At 35.9% G+C, this 14398-nt stretch overlaps 1 protein-coding gene across 3 annotated transcripts in view; it reads left to right on the forward strand.

Annotated features, from left to right (window-relative positions):
* hpse2 (heparanase 2 (inactive)) overlaps positions 1 to 13717 on the forward strand; it is an 82370-nt gene extending 68653 nt beyond the window's left edge. For 2 of the 3 annotated variants that reach the window (XM_015380968.1, XM_015381093.1), the window contains exons 10-12: positions 4038 to 4183; positions 7221 to 7367; positions 11896 to 13717. In XM_015380968.1, the coding sequence (XP_015236454.1) occupies positions 4038 to 4183; positions 7221 to 7367; positions 11896 to 12058 (456 nt within the window). In that variant the 3' untranslated portion in view covers positions 12059 to 13717. The remainder of the gene's footprint in view (positions 1 to 4037; positions 4184 to 7220; positions 7368 to 11895) is intronic. The other variant, XR_001481396.1, reaches the window with a different exon arrangement.
* The last annotated feature ends 681 nt before the right edge of the window (positions 13718 to 14398 follow it).

Below are 14398 nucleotides of genomic sequence, written 5' to 3' on the forward strand. Positions count from 1 at the left end.
TCTCTTAGATCCAACTTATAGCCCATAGTTCAAGCAGAAGTCTGGTTATTTTTCTCTAAAATGTATCAATCAACATGGCCTCATTTTTCCTTGCTCCTCGTTTCCATTATTTTTCTGGGAATGTTGAGCTCCCGCTAGGATCACAATGCTTTTAACATGGCTGGATGTCTGACGGCTGTGCAAGCCTACCTGCTGAGAGAATTCACTGCAGGGCCAACCTGTCCTCTGCATGGGAAATTTATGACTTGGCCTCTTCCCCTATAGGATGACTCTGCCATTGGTAGAATCCACTCAAAGCCCTCGGCCCATTAAAAGACTGAACCACTTCATCTTTTTTCCACACTTTCCTCCTTACCTTCCCTGTCCTTACTGCTTACCCTTCTTTTGTAATCATACTCCCTTTTCCTGTTTTCTTTGTTGATTTTGCTTTTCATGACCAGACTGTCTTTAGAGGTTGGTGTTAAGCTCCTCTTCCAGGCTGACGATGATCTAAGATATATTCTTTAAGGAGCAGACATCTGCTTTTTTAGAGAACATATTGCTCCTGTATGAAGGGTAAAAACATTTATATTACATACCAAGGCAGGTTGAACATTTTCTTTTCTTTATAAAAGTATATCTTACTCTTATTCTTGTATGCAATCTGCAGTTTAAAAAAGTGAAATTAGTATTTGTTGAAGGGACCATCTGGAGTCTGAAGGCTGCAGTCTGATACTTCTATTTGGCTCTAAAATATTAATCTGTAGCCCTATAATTAGTTTATGAGTTTCAATAAAATCTAATGCATCCCAAAAAGAAAAACAAAGTGCAGCAAGGCCCCCCTTTTTAAATTTTCCAAGTGTTAATCATGTTAGCCCTTTCAACTACACCAGTAACAACAACGGGGTTTTACTTTATGGTTATTTCGTCAGTGTTTTAGTTGTGCCCACATGGCTCTTTGATTTTGGTTAAAACTGTTTTATGATTGGATTGTTTCGCTCTGGCTGCTCCTGCAGGTAATGTTTGTATTTCTGTTTCTCTTCAATGGAAGAGTCTAGACTATGCTGTGATCTATCCAGCAGTTTGACAAGAAATTAGACAAACATGTAAGCTGAAGATTCAGTACCATGGAAAGTATGTCTTAAACCAATATAGAATTATGTCATATCTATAACTGTTTTGTCAACAAATTTAGAGTCGGCTTACACTAAGATGCACATATCTGTTTGTGCTTTAAGCTATATTTGTGAACATTTTCAAAACATAAAACTAAAGAAGAAAGTCTCCAATAGGCATGATGTACTTACGATAGATCATAAGTCTGACCGGGTATTCATCTGTCAGTCATTGTCAACAATACACCACTCTATACTGTGCTCTGCTTCTTCGATGCCTTGGCAGCAAATTAAGTTAAAGTCTGCGTGGAAAAAAGAAGCCTTTAAATGTTGCCATATGCAGGATTGCATGGGAACTTCCTGAGGAGCACATGTTGTTCTGGGTCTCTTGAAGAGGTGTTGAGTCTGTGTAGGCTGTACAGTGGGATGTAGTATGGTGGACTTCTTAATGAGGATAGCCTCAAACAACAATCTATAATCTAGCATAATGTTTTCTATGAATTTAATATTAAAGGGGTGAATTTTAAATGGATCTTGGTGCTGTCAAACTACACCCGTGTTTGGGTGTTTTTTAAATTTGACAAATTTCTTTTAAATATGCTTTCTAAATGCATTTTTCATTAAAAGTTTGCAAAATAAAATTTATCTCTACAATCACCAGAATACTTTCTTGCTAGGTTAATTCAAAATTAGGGAAATATTTTTAAATTGCATAAAATAAGAGCTAATCTTTACACAAAGCAACTGTTTCCAAGAAAAATATGTTAAAATATAAAAAGGCCCTATCAGAATTCAGAAGGTTTAAGCTGTCAACTGCCAATTTCTTTGCTGCCATCACTAATTGTTTCAGTAGCAATATAACTGTCAGATAACAAACATTGTAAAACACTAGTCTACCATAAAAATAAAATAAAATAAATAATTTTAGTGTTATATTCTTGTGGTTAGCAAGACTGGTATTGGAAAAATAGCAGATGCTCTATCATTTATCTAATTCAGAGAGCATTAATTATTTCTCAACTGTATAATTCAAAATTGCTGCCATTATTTCTAAATCTAACATAGCCCAAGACTGCACAGGCAGATGGTTTAAAGGAATAAAACAGAGCAACTTAGCTGTACCCCTTACAGCGTTTATGTCGTCTGTTGAAGCCTTGCTCTCTCTCACCCTCTCACAGCCTAAGTGAATTGGACATGTTTTGTAATATTTTAGGAATAAATAGCTTCTTAAATCTCTTTTCTTCCTCTGACTGAAATAATATCTCCTTTTCCCCCAAAGGGTGTTATAATCAACTTGTTTTGCTTAGTCAGGGGTCTTCGCTCATTAGAAAAATAAATGATTTTATGAGTTTATTACTGATGGGACTGCATCTCTATTTAAATACAGCAACAGAGTTTACTGGGACCTTGAGTACATATGCAATTTTAGCACTGATAAATGTTTTAATAGAAAAAAAACAATGGATAAGGATTGGGACAAGCTTTAAAGGGGTCATAGAATAATTATATAGGGTATTTAGTGCTTGTCCTTAAGGTCTCTGAATGGGGTGTGGTTATGAGCCCTAGAATGAAACGACAGGTTTTCTTCCTTTTATGGTATGCTCATGAATATTTAGATGAGCTGTGCCCTGATTGGTTGTTTAGGACGAGTGAAGCTGCTGAGCAAAGATGCATCATAGCAACAAGCACTCATTCACTGAAACATCAAATTGTTAATATGGTAGGGTGACCAGACGTCCTCTTTTTCCTGGACATGTCCTACTTTTCATACCTAAAAAAATTTCCGGGGGGAATTTCAAAACCGTCCGGGATTTTGGTCGATTACAGTGCAGCAAAATGGAGCCGTCAGCCCCAGGGCTGGTCCGGGAACCCCGGCGGATGGGGCAAGGGCCCAGCGGGGGACGGAGCAGCTGAACCCGACCCGGTGACAGTAGCCTGGACACCGGGGCGGCCCCAGGCAGGCGGGGGAAGCATACAGTTACCGGGTCGGGTTTGCTCGTTCCATCACTGCCTGGCTTCCTGCCCCAGTCCGCTGGGGTTCCCGGACCAGTGCCAACAACTTAGTGACAAAATAATACTTACAGCTTGTGGTTATGATGGGCTTTACGGTCGGAATAGACCCACCTTTTAGTAAAAGAAGTTTAGTAAATCCTGCTTTGAACTGTCCAAGATTTTAAAAGCTGTCTTCCAGGAAAATGCTTAGAGCAAATGAACAGCTGAGCATCAAAATATGCAGGGATCTTCTGATACACAAAAGTAATCTATGCCTGTTGAGTCTTCAGATCCTTGGGAAGACGGTAAAAATGTTCCCCTTTCTCAGTACAGCCTGGAACACTGCATTTACGCCTGGGGTTCTGTCTCATTTTCAATAGAGAAACTGCTTGCTTTGTAATTCTTGTTAAAGTAAACCCAACTGTAGGCTAAACAGCTAAACTAGTGTCTTACATCTACCTCTATTTGTGTTCTTGGGCTAGTAAACCAGTGGGCTTGTCTGTATGTCAATTTCCGGGTGTGACAAAAGTACAGGCCAGAACCAAATAAGGAAAACATCCCCGAGTTGACATAAATTCGGGGCTTCGTTTGGATTCGCCCGTTTCATGGTGGAAGTTTTAAAATTGTGAGATTTGCAGAGAAAGGAGGTGTCAATGGGGTTTGAACTTCTCTGTACGTCAATTTCACCCATTGAACTATTGTTATTCATTAATGACTATGTAAACTTGGTTTTGCATTCTATGACCCCTATAAGCAGCATTTCAAGTTTAAATATAAAAATTGAACTAGTTTCTCTTTTTTAGAAATTGACAAATAAGAAATTCAATATACAGCCTCATGTTTTAGAAGTGCTAAATTCTAAACGATGAAGGCTATATTAGTAAAGTGTTTAATGCTTTAATTTCTGTAAAATACATCTATTTATGTGTACCAATGGCCTTGCTCCTACAGGACTACTGGTTTTCTCTGGTCTTCAAGCGCCTTGTTGGTCCGAAGGTTTTAGCCGTCCGAGTAGCTGGACTGCAGAGGAAGCCCCAACCAGGGCGAGTCATTCGGGACAAGCTACGAATCTATGCTCACTGTACAAGCTACTACAAGTATGTACAAGAAATCATTTGATTTGGACAGCTTTTCTCCATTCTAAGAAAAACCTAGCATTGCTTTGAAGCGTTAGAACAAAGCAGACTTTTGCAGTTAAAACAACCCCCAGTGTCATTGTGCAAATACCAGGAGACTTATTGTCTGTTGGGACGAACAAAATCCCCTGCTGGCTCATTTAGCTTCCCATAAATAAGCAGTTCGTGGACACCCGCTATTTCACAGCTCAGTGTCTATAAAAGTTAACGGGTATCACTTATCAGGTGTGTGAGTTCTGACTCCCTGTCGTCAAAGAGCCGCTGAAAGGTGGGCTAAGCCTTCATCCCATCTCAGATTGGCTGGAGGGGGATATTTGAGGGGGTCGGAGGAGGGACAATAAGGCCGTCTGTGCTGGGAGGAGATAAAGGAGTGCAACCATGGTCTGTTCAAGGTTATCGTCTAACCCTGGCCAGAGGCTGTCAGCACCAAGCTAGACTTACTCTACGGCCTTACCCTAGACTTGGCTCACTTACAGGGGGAGCATCTCAGTAAAGAAAATTTGGTTAAAAGGTGATCAGACAGTCTAATGGTATATTATACATGGCAAGCATGAAGACTCTTGACAGTTTTCAACTTGTTTTTTGCTAAATTTTGAAGTGCAGCGATGTTATCTGCAGAATTTCTGGAGTTGTTTACTTATGATCAAATACTTAGGCCTAAAATCATCCTCTTTCATATGTTAAAGCCCTTCTATTATTTCTGCCACTAATGGTCGTCAAAATCAGCATTTGAACAAACGTTGTTGTGTTGGTGGTTTGACTGTACTGTAAGTGTGTCCAGCCGGAAGTTAGGAAGTTCTCTGTAGCTTAGATGTTTGACTTCCTCTACCCTTTTACCTCCTCCTAGTGGTTTGTGTGACATTTTTAGTTCTCTTCCTACTGATGTTCAGACATCAAAGAGGGAGTATATTTATCTAGCTTGGCGCCTCTTCATTTAAGCATGAGAGGTGATAATCAATTCCCTCATCTAATATGGGGTCCATCACTCTCAACCTCACTTCATGTTTCTATAAAACAAGATATTGAGAGTTTAACCTGGAGCCAAACACGCTGTGTTCCCAGGTCCAGAACAGTTTTTTTTCTGCCCTCCGGTAAATATATTGAATACTTGCTGTCTTGCAGTGATGAAATAAATGGTTCACTCTACGCCCAAAAGAAAGATAAGCATTGAACGCAAAAACAAGTCTGCAGTAAGGATATGAGATTTTTTTAGGGTAGAGTTTTAACCACCAGACTATTTAGCCTTGACCCCGAACACCACGGCTGACATGTGGTATTCACTACATCTGTGTTGTCTTTGTCCTCATATCTGGGCTCCTAAAAGATTTTATCATGTTTGTTTTATCCTTCTTGCTAAGTTATTTACCTTTGGCTAATAATCCTATCAAACTGTCTCCCTAGAGCAGGACTTAATCACTGTTGTCTGTGTAACTCAAGAATTGTTGTCCTTTTTGTGAGAACACCCTCCATTTGACCCAGAACCAGACAACAGCAGGTTTTGATATTGTATACTGTACAGGCTGATAATACTTAGTTGAATTGAAATCCTAAAGGCTTCAAAATAAAGTTAAACAATGTATTCATGTTAAGCATGCAGTTAAACCCAGATATTCCACTGTGGGGAGAAAAAAAAAGTGTTTTAACTTTTTCTCTTGTTGTCTGACATTAAAATCAGACCAAGGATTTTCTATTGTAGGTCATTAATAATAACAAAAATAGGTAAAACAGAGAGAACAGTTTAAAATCATTGTTTGATAACTTTCTTCAAAGTCAGAAGTTTACATACGCCAAGGTAACTTTGCATTTAAACTATGTTGAAAATCCCAGATTATATCATGGCTTTGTAGGTCCTTGTCAATCAATTTACAGCATTTGAATGGCATAGAAGTTCACCTTGGATATATTTTAGATTGACACCACAAACACTGCATCTCTGTAACATCTTAGAAAAAATTGTAGTCCTCCATGAGTCTAATCTGCCCTCAGGTACTATTTTATTAGGCACAAAGATGCAAACCATATTTATTATTTAACTATAGTCAGTTAAAAAGCCATCATACTATCAAGTAAGGAGACAGGTTCTTTAAAATTTGTTTTTTAAACCCCAGAAAAGCTGACATGGCTTAAAGGGCCGCTCAGGAAGGGAGGATACAACATGAAAAGTCAGAGTACAGCAAATGTCCTCTGGAACAAAGCCCTACATTTTTTAAGACATGTCCTGTGGTCCAATAAAAAGTTATATATATTTTGGTCATAATGAACACAATTACATTTGGAAGGGAAAGTATAAGCTTGCAAGCCAGAGTTCACTACCCCACCATGAAGTATGATGGTGGCAACATCATCTTTCATTGGCAGTGCCTAAACAAAATTGGAAAACAATCCTTAGTGTGCTGCCACATTTGTTAAATATTGTTCAAAGACAACAAAGCAAATGTCACAGAGAGGTCATCATAAGATCCTGATTTCAGCCCCATAGAACATTTGTAGAGGGCTAAAAAGGTGTGTGCATGGTGGCCGACAAACCCAAACCAAGGAACCAGCTCTCAGATGAACTGGACAAACTTTTTTTGAAAACATGCAATGATAATATGTTTAGTATTCCCCTCTGAGCAAACGAAGAAGAGGTTTAGTATAATTTAATGTCAGGCAGTAAAAAGGATTGTGCATCTTTTTATACAGGGTATGTAAATAACTGGTTTCCACTGTAGACTGAGTTCATCTGTTAGACATGCTTGACTTTACTTTCTCAATTTTCTGAAAGCTTTTTGATCCAGATAAGATAAATGAGTTATGCTTTTATCCCATAGCTATGTGATAAAAATATCAAAGACTTTCCTTTCTTTGTATTCGTTCTTACTAATAGAACATTTTATCTATAATGGCATATAGTAAATCCCCAGTAGCAGATGTGGAATAGAGTGTTTCTTTTTTTTTTGCTGACAGACATTACTGTCCAAATTTAAAGTAATCTTTTGTTTGATCTTTTATGCATCAGTCCTAACTACATGAGAGGATCCATAACAGTCTACATAATCAATCTACATCGGTCGAGGAAGAAAATCAAGCTGGCAGGAACGTTACGGAACAGGACCGTCCATCAATACCTTCTGCAACCTCACGGCGAGGGTGGACTCAGAGCCAGGTTAATACTTGCCTGTTTCTTTGTTTAGATTTACAGCAAATTATTTACTCTTTAATGATGTGATTTAAGAATGCAACCCACAAAAGGGCAATTATTTTGCACAGTGGTCTAAAGAGCATGGAGCTGAGGAATAAGGAAAATTGGAATTTTATAAGCATTTTTTATAAGGTGTTAAACACAGACCCTTTACAGACCTGTATTAAATTTGTTTAGTTTTAAGACCATAAGTTGTGCTGAGCCAGCAAGCTTGTTGAATGACACACAAAGTAACATGCAAACACACACCTTGAGTTAATGCTATTACATCAACACACACTTAATCTTATAACTTTACAGCAAACGCTTTTTCCCCCTATTTGCTCCCCATATATCAGTAGTGTTCTGTTGGAGCTTTAATGGTATTAAAAGGAAATGATCACAGCACAGGCCCATTCAGAAGGTTAAAATAAGTTCAGTTCTGTTTATTTATGCAGCACTAATTAACAACAAAAGTAATCTCAGATTATGTATGAACATGGTTTAATCCCAGTACTGACAGGTAATCCTATTCCATCTGGGTGTAATCTAGATTATTATTTGAGGGTTTGCTTAACCTTTTTCCTTTTTGTTTTCAAATGAAAATACGATAATATTTCGTTTTTTCTACTTATTGAAGCTCTTAGTGCTGTTTTGGCAAATGTTTATCTGTGATTTATTTCACTTAGTGTAATAACCCCATTTAATTCTAATTTCCTTAAAATGTTTCTTAAAATAAATCCATTATAGTTTTAGTCTCTCACTGTCTACTCTAAGCCTCATGGCCTGTTATTTTTTACTTTGTCTTAAGCTCTAAATCCTGAAATAACAACGTAATGACTCACAACTGTGGATGTGTGAGGCTTTCTTTGAGGTATACGATACCTGCATATGGCCTTAATGGAGGCTTACACGTAAACCTTCATAGCAGCATAATGATGAAGGATGTTTTTGGTGTTGGAACAAGATTGTAAGGCAATTAAAAGGCGAGGCAGCTAACGATGTCCCATTATCTATCTTTAAGGTGCTTTCTTTAACCACAGGCACTGCACGAGAACTTAATGATCAATTCAACAGCACCAGATGTCTATAAAGCTTCCCTTGTGGGACTTCTTTTTTTAAGTGTTTAGGCTAATGCGTGTAGAGGGGCAACTTTGAACACTTCAGATCCACTTGTAAATTCTCATTAGAGGGAATAATTTTATTTTAAATTTTATAGAATGTGGTCAGTTCTTGTAAAAGTAACCTCCAGAACAACGTCTTTTATTTCCATTTTATGTTAAACTTTATAACATTAGTGGTTGAGTCAGTTTTAAAAGCTCGAATTTTATAAAACGATGATGCTGTGATGAAAGGTAAAATATTTTAGAAAAGAATTGCAGACAATAAAGTTAATCCTAAATATGCTGTTGATCTAGAGAGAGATCAAGAAATAAATACAAAACCTCATAAACTTTATCATGTTTTTTGGGGGGTTGTTTTTTTATTTTTTATTCTTGGTTTTGTAAAAAAAATCCATTTCATATTTTATCCTCAATGATTCATGAATGTAATTTGCTCTTTTTTATATAAATACCATTGCTGTTCAATTTTTGCTTACTACAAAGAATATAATACAATTTAAATAGGACAAAATGCCCTTCAGATTATCTGAGGTCAAACCCAAAAAACAGTTTAAATTCTCAATTTAAAAAGATTGATTCTAAAGTATTTATGCTGTTTAAAAGAAGCTACTTTACTGTTTTGTTGTTTTTTTTTTTATTTCTACAATGAGTCATGTTGATTATTATAGCCCTCTGTTGATAAAATAAAAACATTTTTGTTTTAAGAACACAATTATACTATTTAAATGTTCTAAATATTTATATTAGTGTTGAATCCATCATTATTCCATTTTTATGCAAAGGTTTATCTGAAAGGCTTTATCTGCACTGCTGTGAAAGTGTTAACTTTAAAAAACTGACGCAACAGCGTCCCCAAGTGTCCAACTGCTAGAATCAGTGTTTCAGCTGAAGGTGGAAGTGGTTCATCTTCCTCTTAAGCCTTTTGCATTCATTACTGAACCAATGTGATTATGTCTCACAGCACAGCAAAACAAAACAACGAATGACTGCTGTGTTCTGTACAAGGAATCTTTGCTTTAGAAGACTATGCAGGCTGCACTGTTCAGCATAGAAGGCTAATATTATTCTGTTACATTACAGGGGGATAAAGACAAAGCTTTAATTTTTCTCTGACAGTGCCACAGTTTGAAGAGTGTGAACCTTTATAGTACAGTTAGTAGCGTAACTGTTTGACCTCCACCAATAATAGATATTATAAGATTTACAAGTTTTGTGTAAAAATGAATGAGAAGATCCTCGTTCAGTTATTGGAAATCCAAGACATTTTGAAAATAACATCAAACCTATGGTGGAAGATGTATATGAAAGAAATGCTATCTTACTCTTATTTCAATTATGGGGAAGCTGACTAATGTGACAGATGTCCAGAGGACACCCATTGACAATCTCTATGAGGAGAGCAGGTCAGAAATGGTCATTGCTGTAGAAGCTGGCTATTCACCTGGAGTTGTATCAAAGCACATTGATGGAAAGTTTACTGGATGGAAAAACAGCTGGAAAATCAGGAGATTCACAAGGCATGTTTTTTTGGCTGTGATAGAAGCTAAAGAGCCACCACACACAGATGTGACCAGAGGGGTATTTCATAAAACTGGGTTAGAAAAGCCAGACTTGGACTCTATCTAAGCCCCTTTCCACATGGAAATTAAGTTGGCAGTATTCACAAAGATATTTTGATATTTCGATTAATCCTTGATTAATTTTGCTAATGCAAGGCAGGTCCAACTAATCGGTATTGCCATGCACCTAAGCAGACCCTGTATTAGATTGCTGATACAAAGACAAAGGGAGGACTGCACCCACCCAGCTTTAACCTTTTGGTAAAGAAGCACAGGCCTATGCAGAGTATTTGGGGGGCAGTTGGTGCATAATTAGTGCTGTTTTCTTGCAAAGAGTAGGTACAATTAAGGCATTCAAGTAAATTAACCAATCTTCAGAATATCAGTGACATGCATGCAGCAAAGAGTCATGAGGGTGATTTTAATCCATGAAGAAACATGATGCTGAGCTTTCATTTAAGCTGCAGCTCCCTCCTCCATAACCTTATCTATAAGATAGCCCATCTCTGACACACATGCCCAAGTGTGCCTATTATGGCCTTATGCAATTTAATTTTTTTTTATAAGGGAAAGAGACAAAATATTCAGATATTTTGTGTACATGATTTGCTAATTCCATTATTGTGTCTATTATGGATGTTTTCAAATAACTGACTTATGAATAATTGCTCATAAATGGTTTATTAGATAAAATTTGTTACATCTGATTAACAGAAGACATCCGCTAATAGGATTTTCTTTCAGTCTTGTAGTGCTAACGGCATCCACTAGAGTGCACAAAGTTTCATTCTTATGTTTGCTGGGTCAATTGCCAGAGTAACCAAAGCAAACAGAGCCAGCCACCTTTATGAAACCCAAATGACAACAACACAAGTCATATTTGTCCAGATAAGCCTGACTTACGGAATAGGCCAGCTTAATGAAACACCCCTCAGGACAAGGACATATCTGTCACAATCTTTGTTAAAGCACTCCTGAACCTGACAGATATCAATGTATTAATTGGGATAAGGGGAAAAAAAAGATACTATTTAGTGGTACAAAATTAGCTCTTTAGATGGAAGGAAGGTTTCTGTTTAACTTTTAAATCAAACACACAGAGCCTGGAGAACGAGTGGGGAGGCACAGAATCCAAGTTGATGGAGGGTTCTTGTGAAAGTTCCACGGCGAGTGTTGATTTCTGGTAACGAGTTGCGGGTGGCGTTGGTCAGCTGTGTTTTATCAAGTCCATAATAAGCAAGCCTGCAAGCCTGTCTATTAGACCTTCTTTTTACTCTTTTTTTTTTTTTTTTTTTTTTTTTTTTGCATTTCCCATAGGTCATGGTACCTTTCTATAATCCCATATAAATGTTAATGGAGACCCTGGGGTTGACTTACCAGCAAATTAATCTGAGCTAAATACCCCAGTTTATCATACATAATCTATGATGCGAGACTGTATAAAAAAAAAGGACAATAAAAGCAGCAGTTTTTAAATTTAAAATTAGTTCAATATCAACATTTTTCAGAAAGGTGAATTTTTTTGGTTACCGTATCTTTAAGGTTTGTAGCTTAAAGCCATTAATAAGAATATTATGTTGAATGAACACTTGAAATATTGAATTCTGTCTGTGTTTAATCAAAAACTTATGAATGTCACACTTTCAATTAAATTATTGTAATAAAAGGAAATATTTGATAAAATTTATTTATACTGAAATGCATGCGTAAAGACCATTTTAAGTGTCTCGAATTCTACTGTTTCAGTTCTGTTTAGCAATGTTGGTTGTGATTATGCCAATTTTAAAGGGTCTGTTGGTCTTTTGTGCACATTTTTTCCTCTTTTTGCAGACATGTTCAACTAAATGGCGAGAAGCTTCTTATGGGTAAAGATGAGACATTCCCAGAGCTGAAGCCTAAGGTTCTACGGGCTGGAAGGACAATAGCTATGCCTCCAATGACCATAGGTTTTTATGTCATCAAAAACATTAATGCATACGCTTGTCGGAGATAACAATGACTCTTCATTCCCAAGGGCAGAACCTCCCTGAATTCTCCGGATTCAAAGCCTAAACCCTATATCATCAGAGGAGATGGTGTCGTCCTACATAGGACACCTAAGCAGTGTAAGAGAGACACACCCTAAATTCTCTAGCAGCCAACTAACACTGAGTTTGGTATTTTATCTGGAATATTTAAACCACTCTTCCCAGTTTCAGATAAAGCTCACATTCAGTCCTCTATTCTAACCAAGACTTTCTCACTATATGATGGACGTCACTGCTGGACACTTTTCTTTTTCACCAGCTGCTCCTCAAAAGCTGCAAGACTTTATATGATAAGTTATTGTTTTTGGACTGTGATGGCATTTTCATTGTTTGGTGCACAAAATGGCAAAATTATTCTATTTCAGTGTCTTTTTTTCTGTTTAATCTATCAAAAATTGAAGGAAAACACAAATGCAGCATTTCTTATAGAGACAACTGCACTGGCTTACATATCTCAGCCTGTACAGTGCGGTTATATGCTTTTTAAAATATGAAATTGAACAAGCTACTGATGTGTCTACTAAAAGCATTTGTTCCCTTGGTTTTCCAAAGGCTTACGTTAAAAGTGTGATTTTGCTAATTTTGTGTTTTGTTTTTGCTTTAGTGATGCAAGGTTTCATTTATTCCGGTAGAGTTTGACATTAGTAATGCTGTTCCGACTTTTCCTGAGAAAAAGCTGAAATATGAAGTACGTTTAAAACTGGATAAAATCCCAGTTTTCAGGTACATTTTTATGCTTTTTTTGTTTGTTTTTTTCCATTTATTTTAGATTTTATAACCCATACTCCGTTAATGCTGCTAGGTCACTTTTGTACGGAATACATCTTTGTACAGATTTAAATTAGAAACTTTAGATCAACTAATGTACATAAAAAAAATAAATGAATATAAGCTCTATTTGTTAGATTCAGTAAACATTTAATTTATGATACAAAGGTCTATTACGTTTCTAATATTGAATGTCCAGTTGTCTTGTTGCTCGGAAGGCTTTTATTTTTAAAGAAAACTCATAATAATGAGTTATGTAAAACCATTGATGCCTATTTTCATGATTTTTCCCATAAAACCCCCGCAACCCAACATACAGTCATTTTCATTAAATAAAAAAATCTATATTAAAAAAATTCAAAAAACAATATTTAATAAATACTATTCATTATGTCAATATTTTTATATGAACCTTTTATTATTGTCTTGAACAAATATTAAAGTTTTAAATATTGTTAAGGGTAAAATCCTTATAAAACGATGTCTTTTTGTTGGTAATCTTGTATGGTGTGTTTTATTTAGTTAATGATAATTAGAAAACTTTCCAAAAATGTTCTAATTTATTGAAAATCATTGTAATTTATAGGGATTTTACATCATAGACCAACAAAATTGACACATAATTGTAAAGTAGAAGGAAAATGAAAATGATATGTAAAAACGCATCTTCTTTTATGTTTACCTTGACCTATAAAAGGCATGTGGTAAATACAGAGGATAACTCTTACTGCTTTCTTTAAAAAATTCAACATTGTTGCATCCCTCTAAAGCGTACATGAACATGTAGTTCATTTAATCGAATGAGCTCTAAGTTTATTTAGTTCCATTGTATTTAATTTAAAGATAAACAACTAAAAAGGGGCTATATATATATATATATATATATATATATATATATATATATATATATATATATATATATATATATATGCATTGTTTTTCTTATACTTCACTTTTACAATCAAAATTATGTTGGTTTGTGAGGGGGGGAAAAAGTGCATCTAAGCATTTGTTTATAACATAATATGTATGAAACAGTTTAACTTTTTTAAGGAACGGATTTGAGAGTTAAATTTAATATTGTCCTGTAAATAAATGTTAGTCGGTCTTATGATAAACTTATTTTCACCAACTTGTTTCAACCTTGAGTCTGTGTTTGTTTGACTAAGGCTTTGCACCGTTCATTTACTGCTTCATGATTAACAATAACAGTTCAAAACAGATTAAACGCTGAGCAAGAAATGGTTCAGTGTCCAGATATGTTAAATATAAAAGGGTTTGCCTTTGAATGTGTTTATACGTAATGTAGAGATGTTTATATTTTTTGGAGAGCATTATTTTAATACTGAAAGTCTGCCTATATTATTTTATGTTAATATAAAAGTTTGATAATAAAAACCCGCAGCTACTTATCAAGTTTGAAGTTTTCTTTGTGTTCTGTTTTTTTCCCCAAAATACGGATGTGTATTAAACACTGGAAAAGATCAGACTCTACTGAACTTTGCCTGTAAACATAAGTGAAGACAAAGGAAGGTTTT

Source organism: Cyprinodon variegatus, unplaced genomic scaffold (genome assembly GCF_000732505.1).
Source record: "Cyprinodon variegatus isolate N-32 unplaced genomic scaffold, C_variegatus-1.0 Scaffold1, whole genome shotgun sequence".
NCBI classification, from domain to species: domain Eukaryota; kingdom Metazoa; phylum Chordata; class Actinopteri; order Cyprinodontiformes; family Cyprinodontidae; genus Cyprinodon; species Cyprinodon variegatus.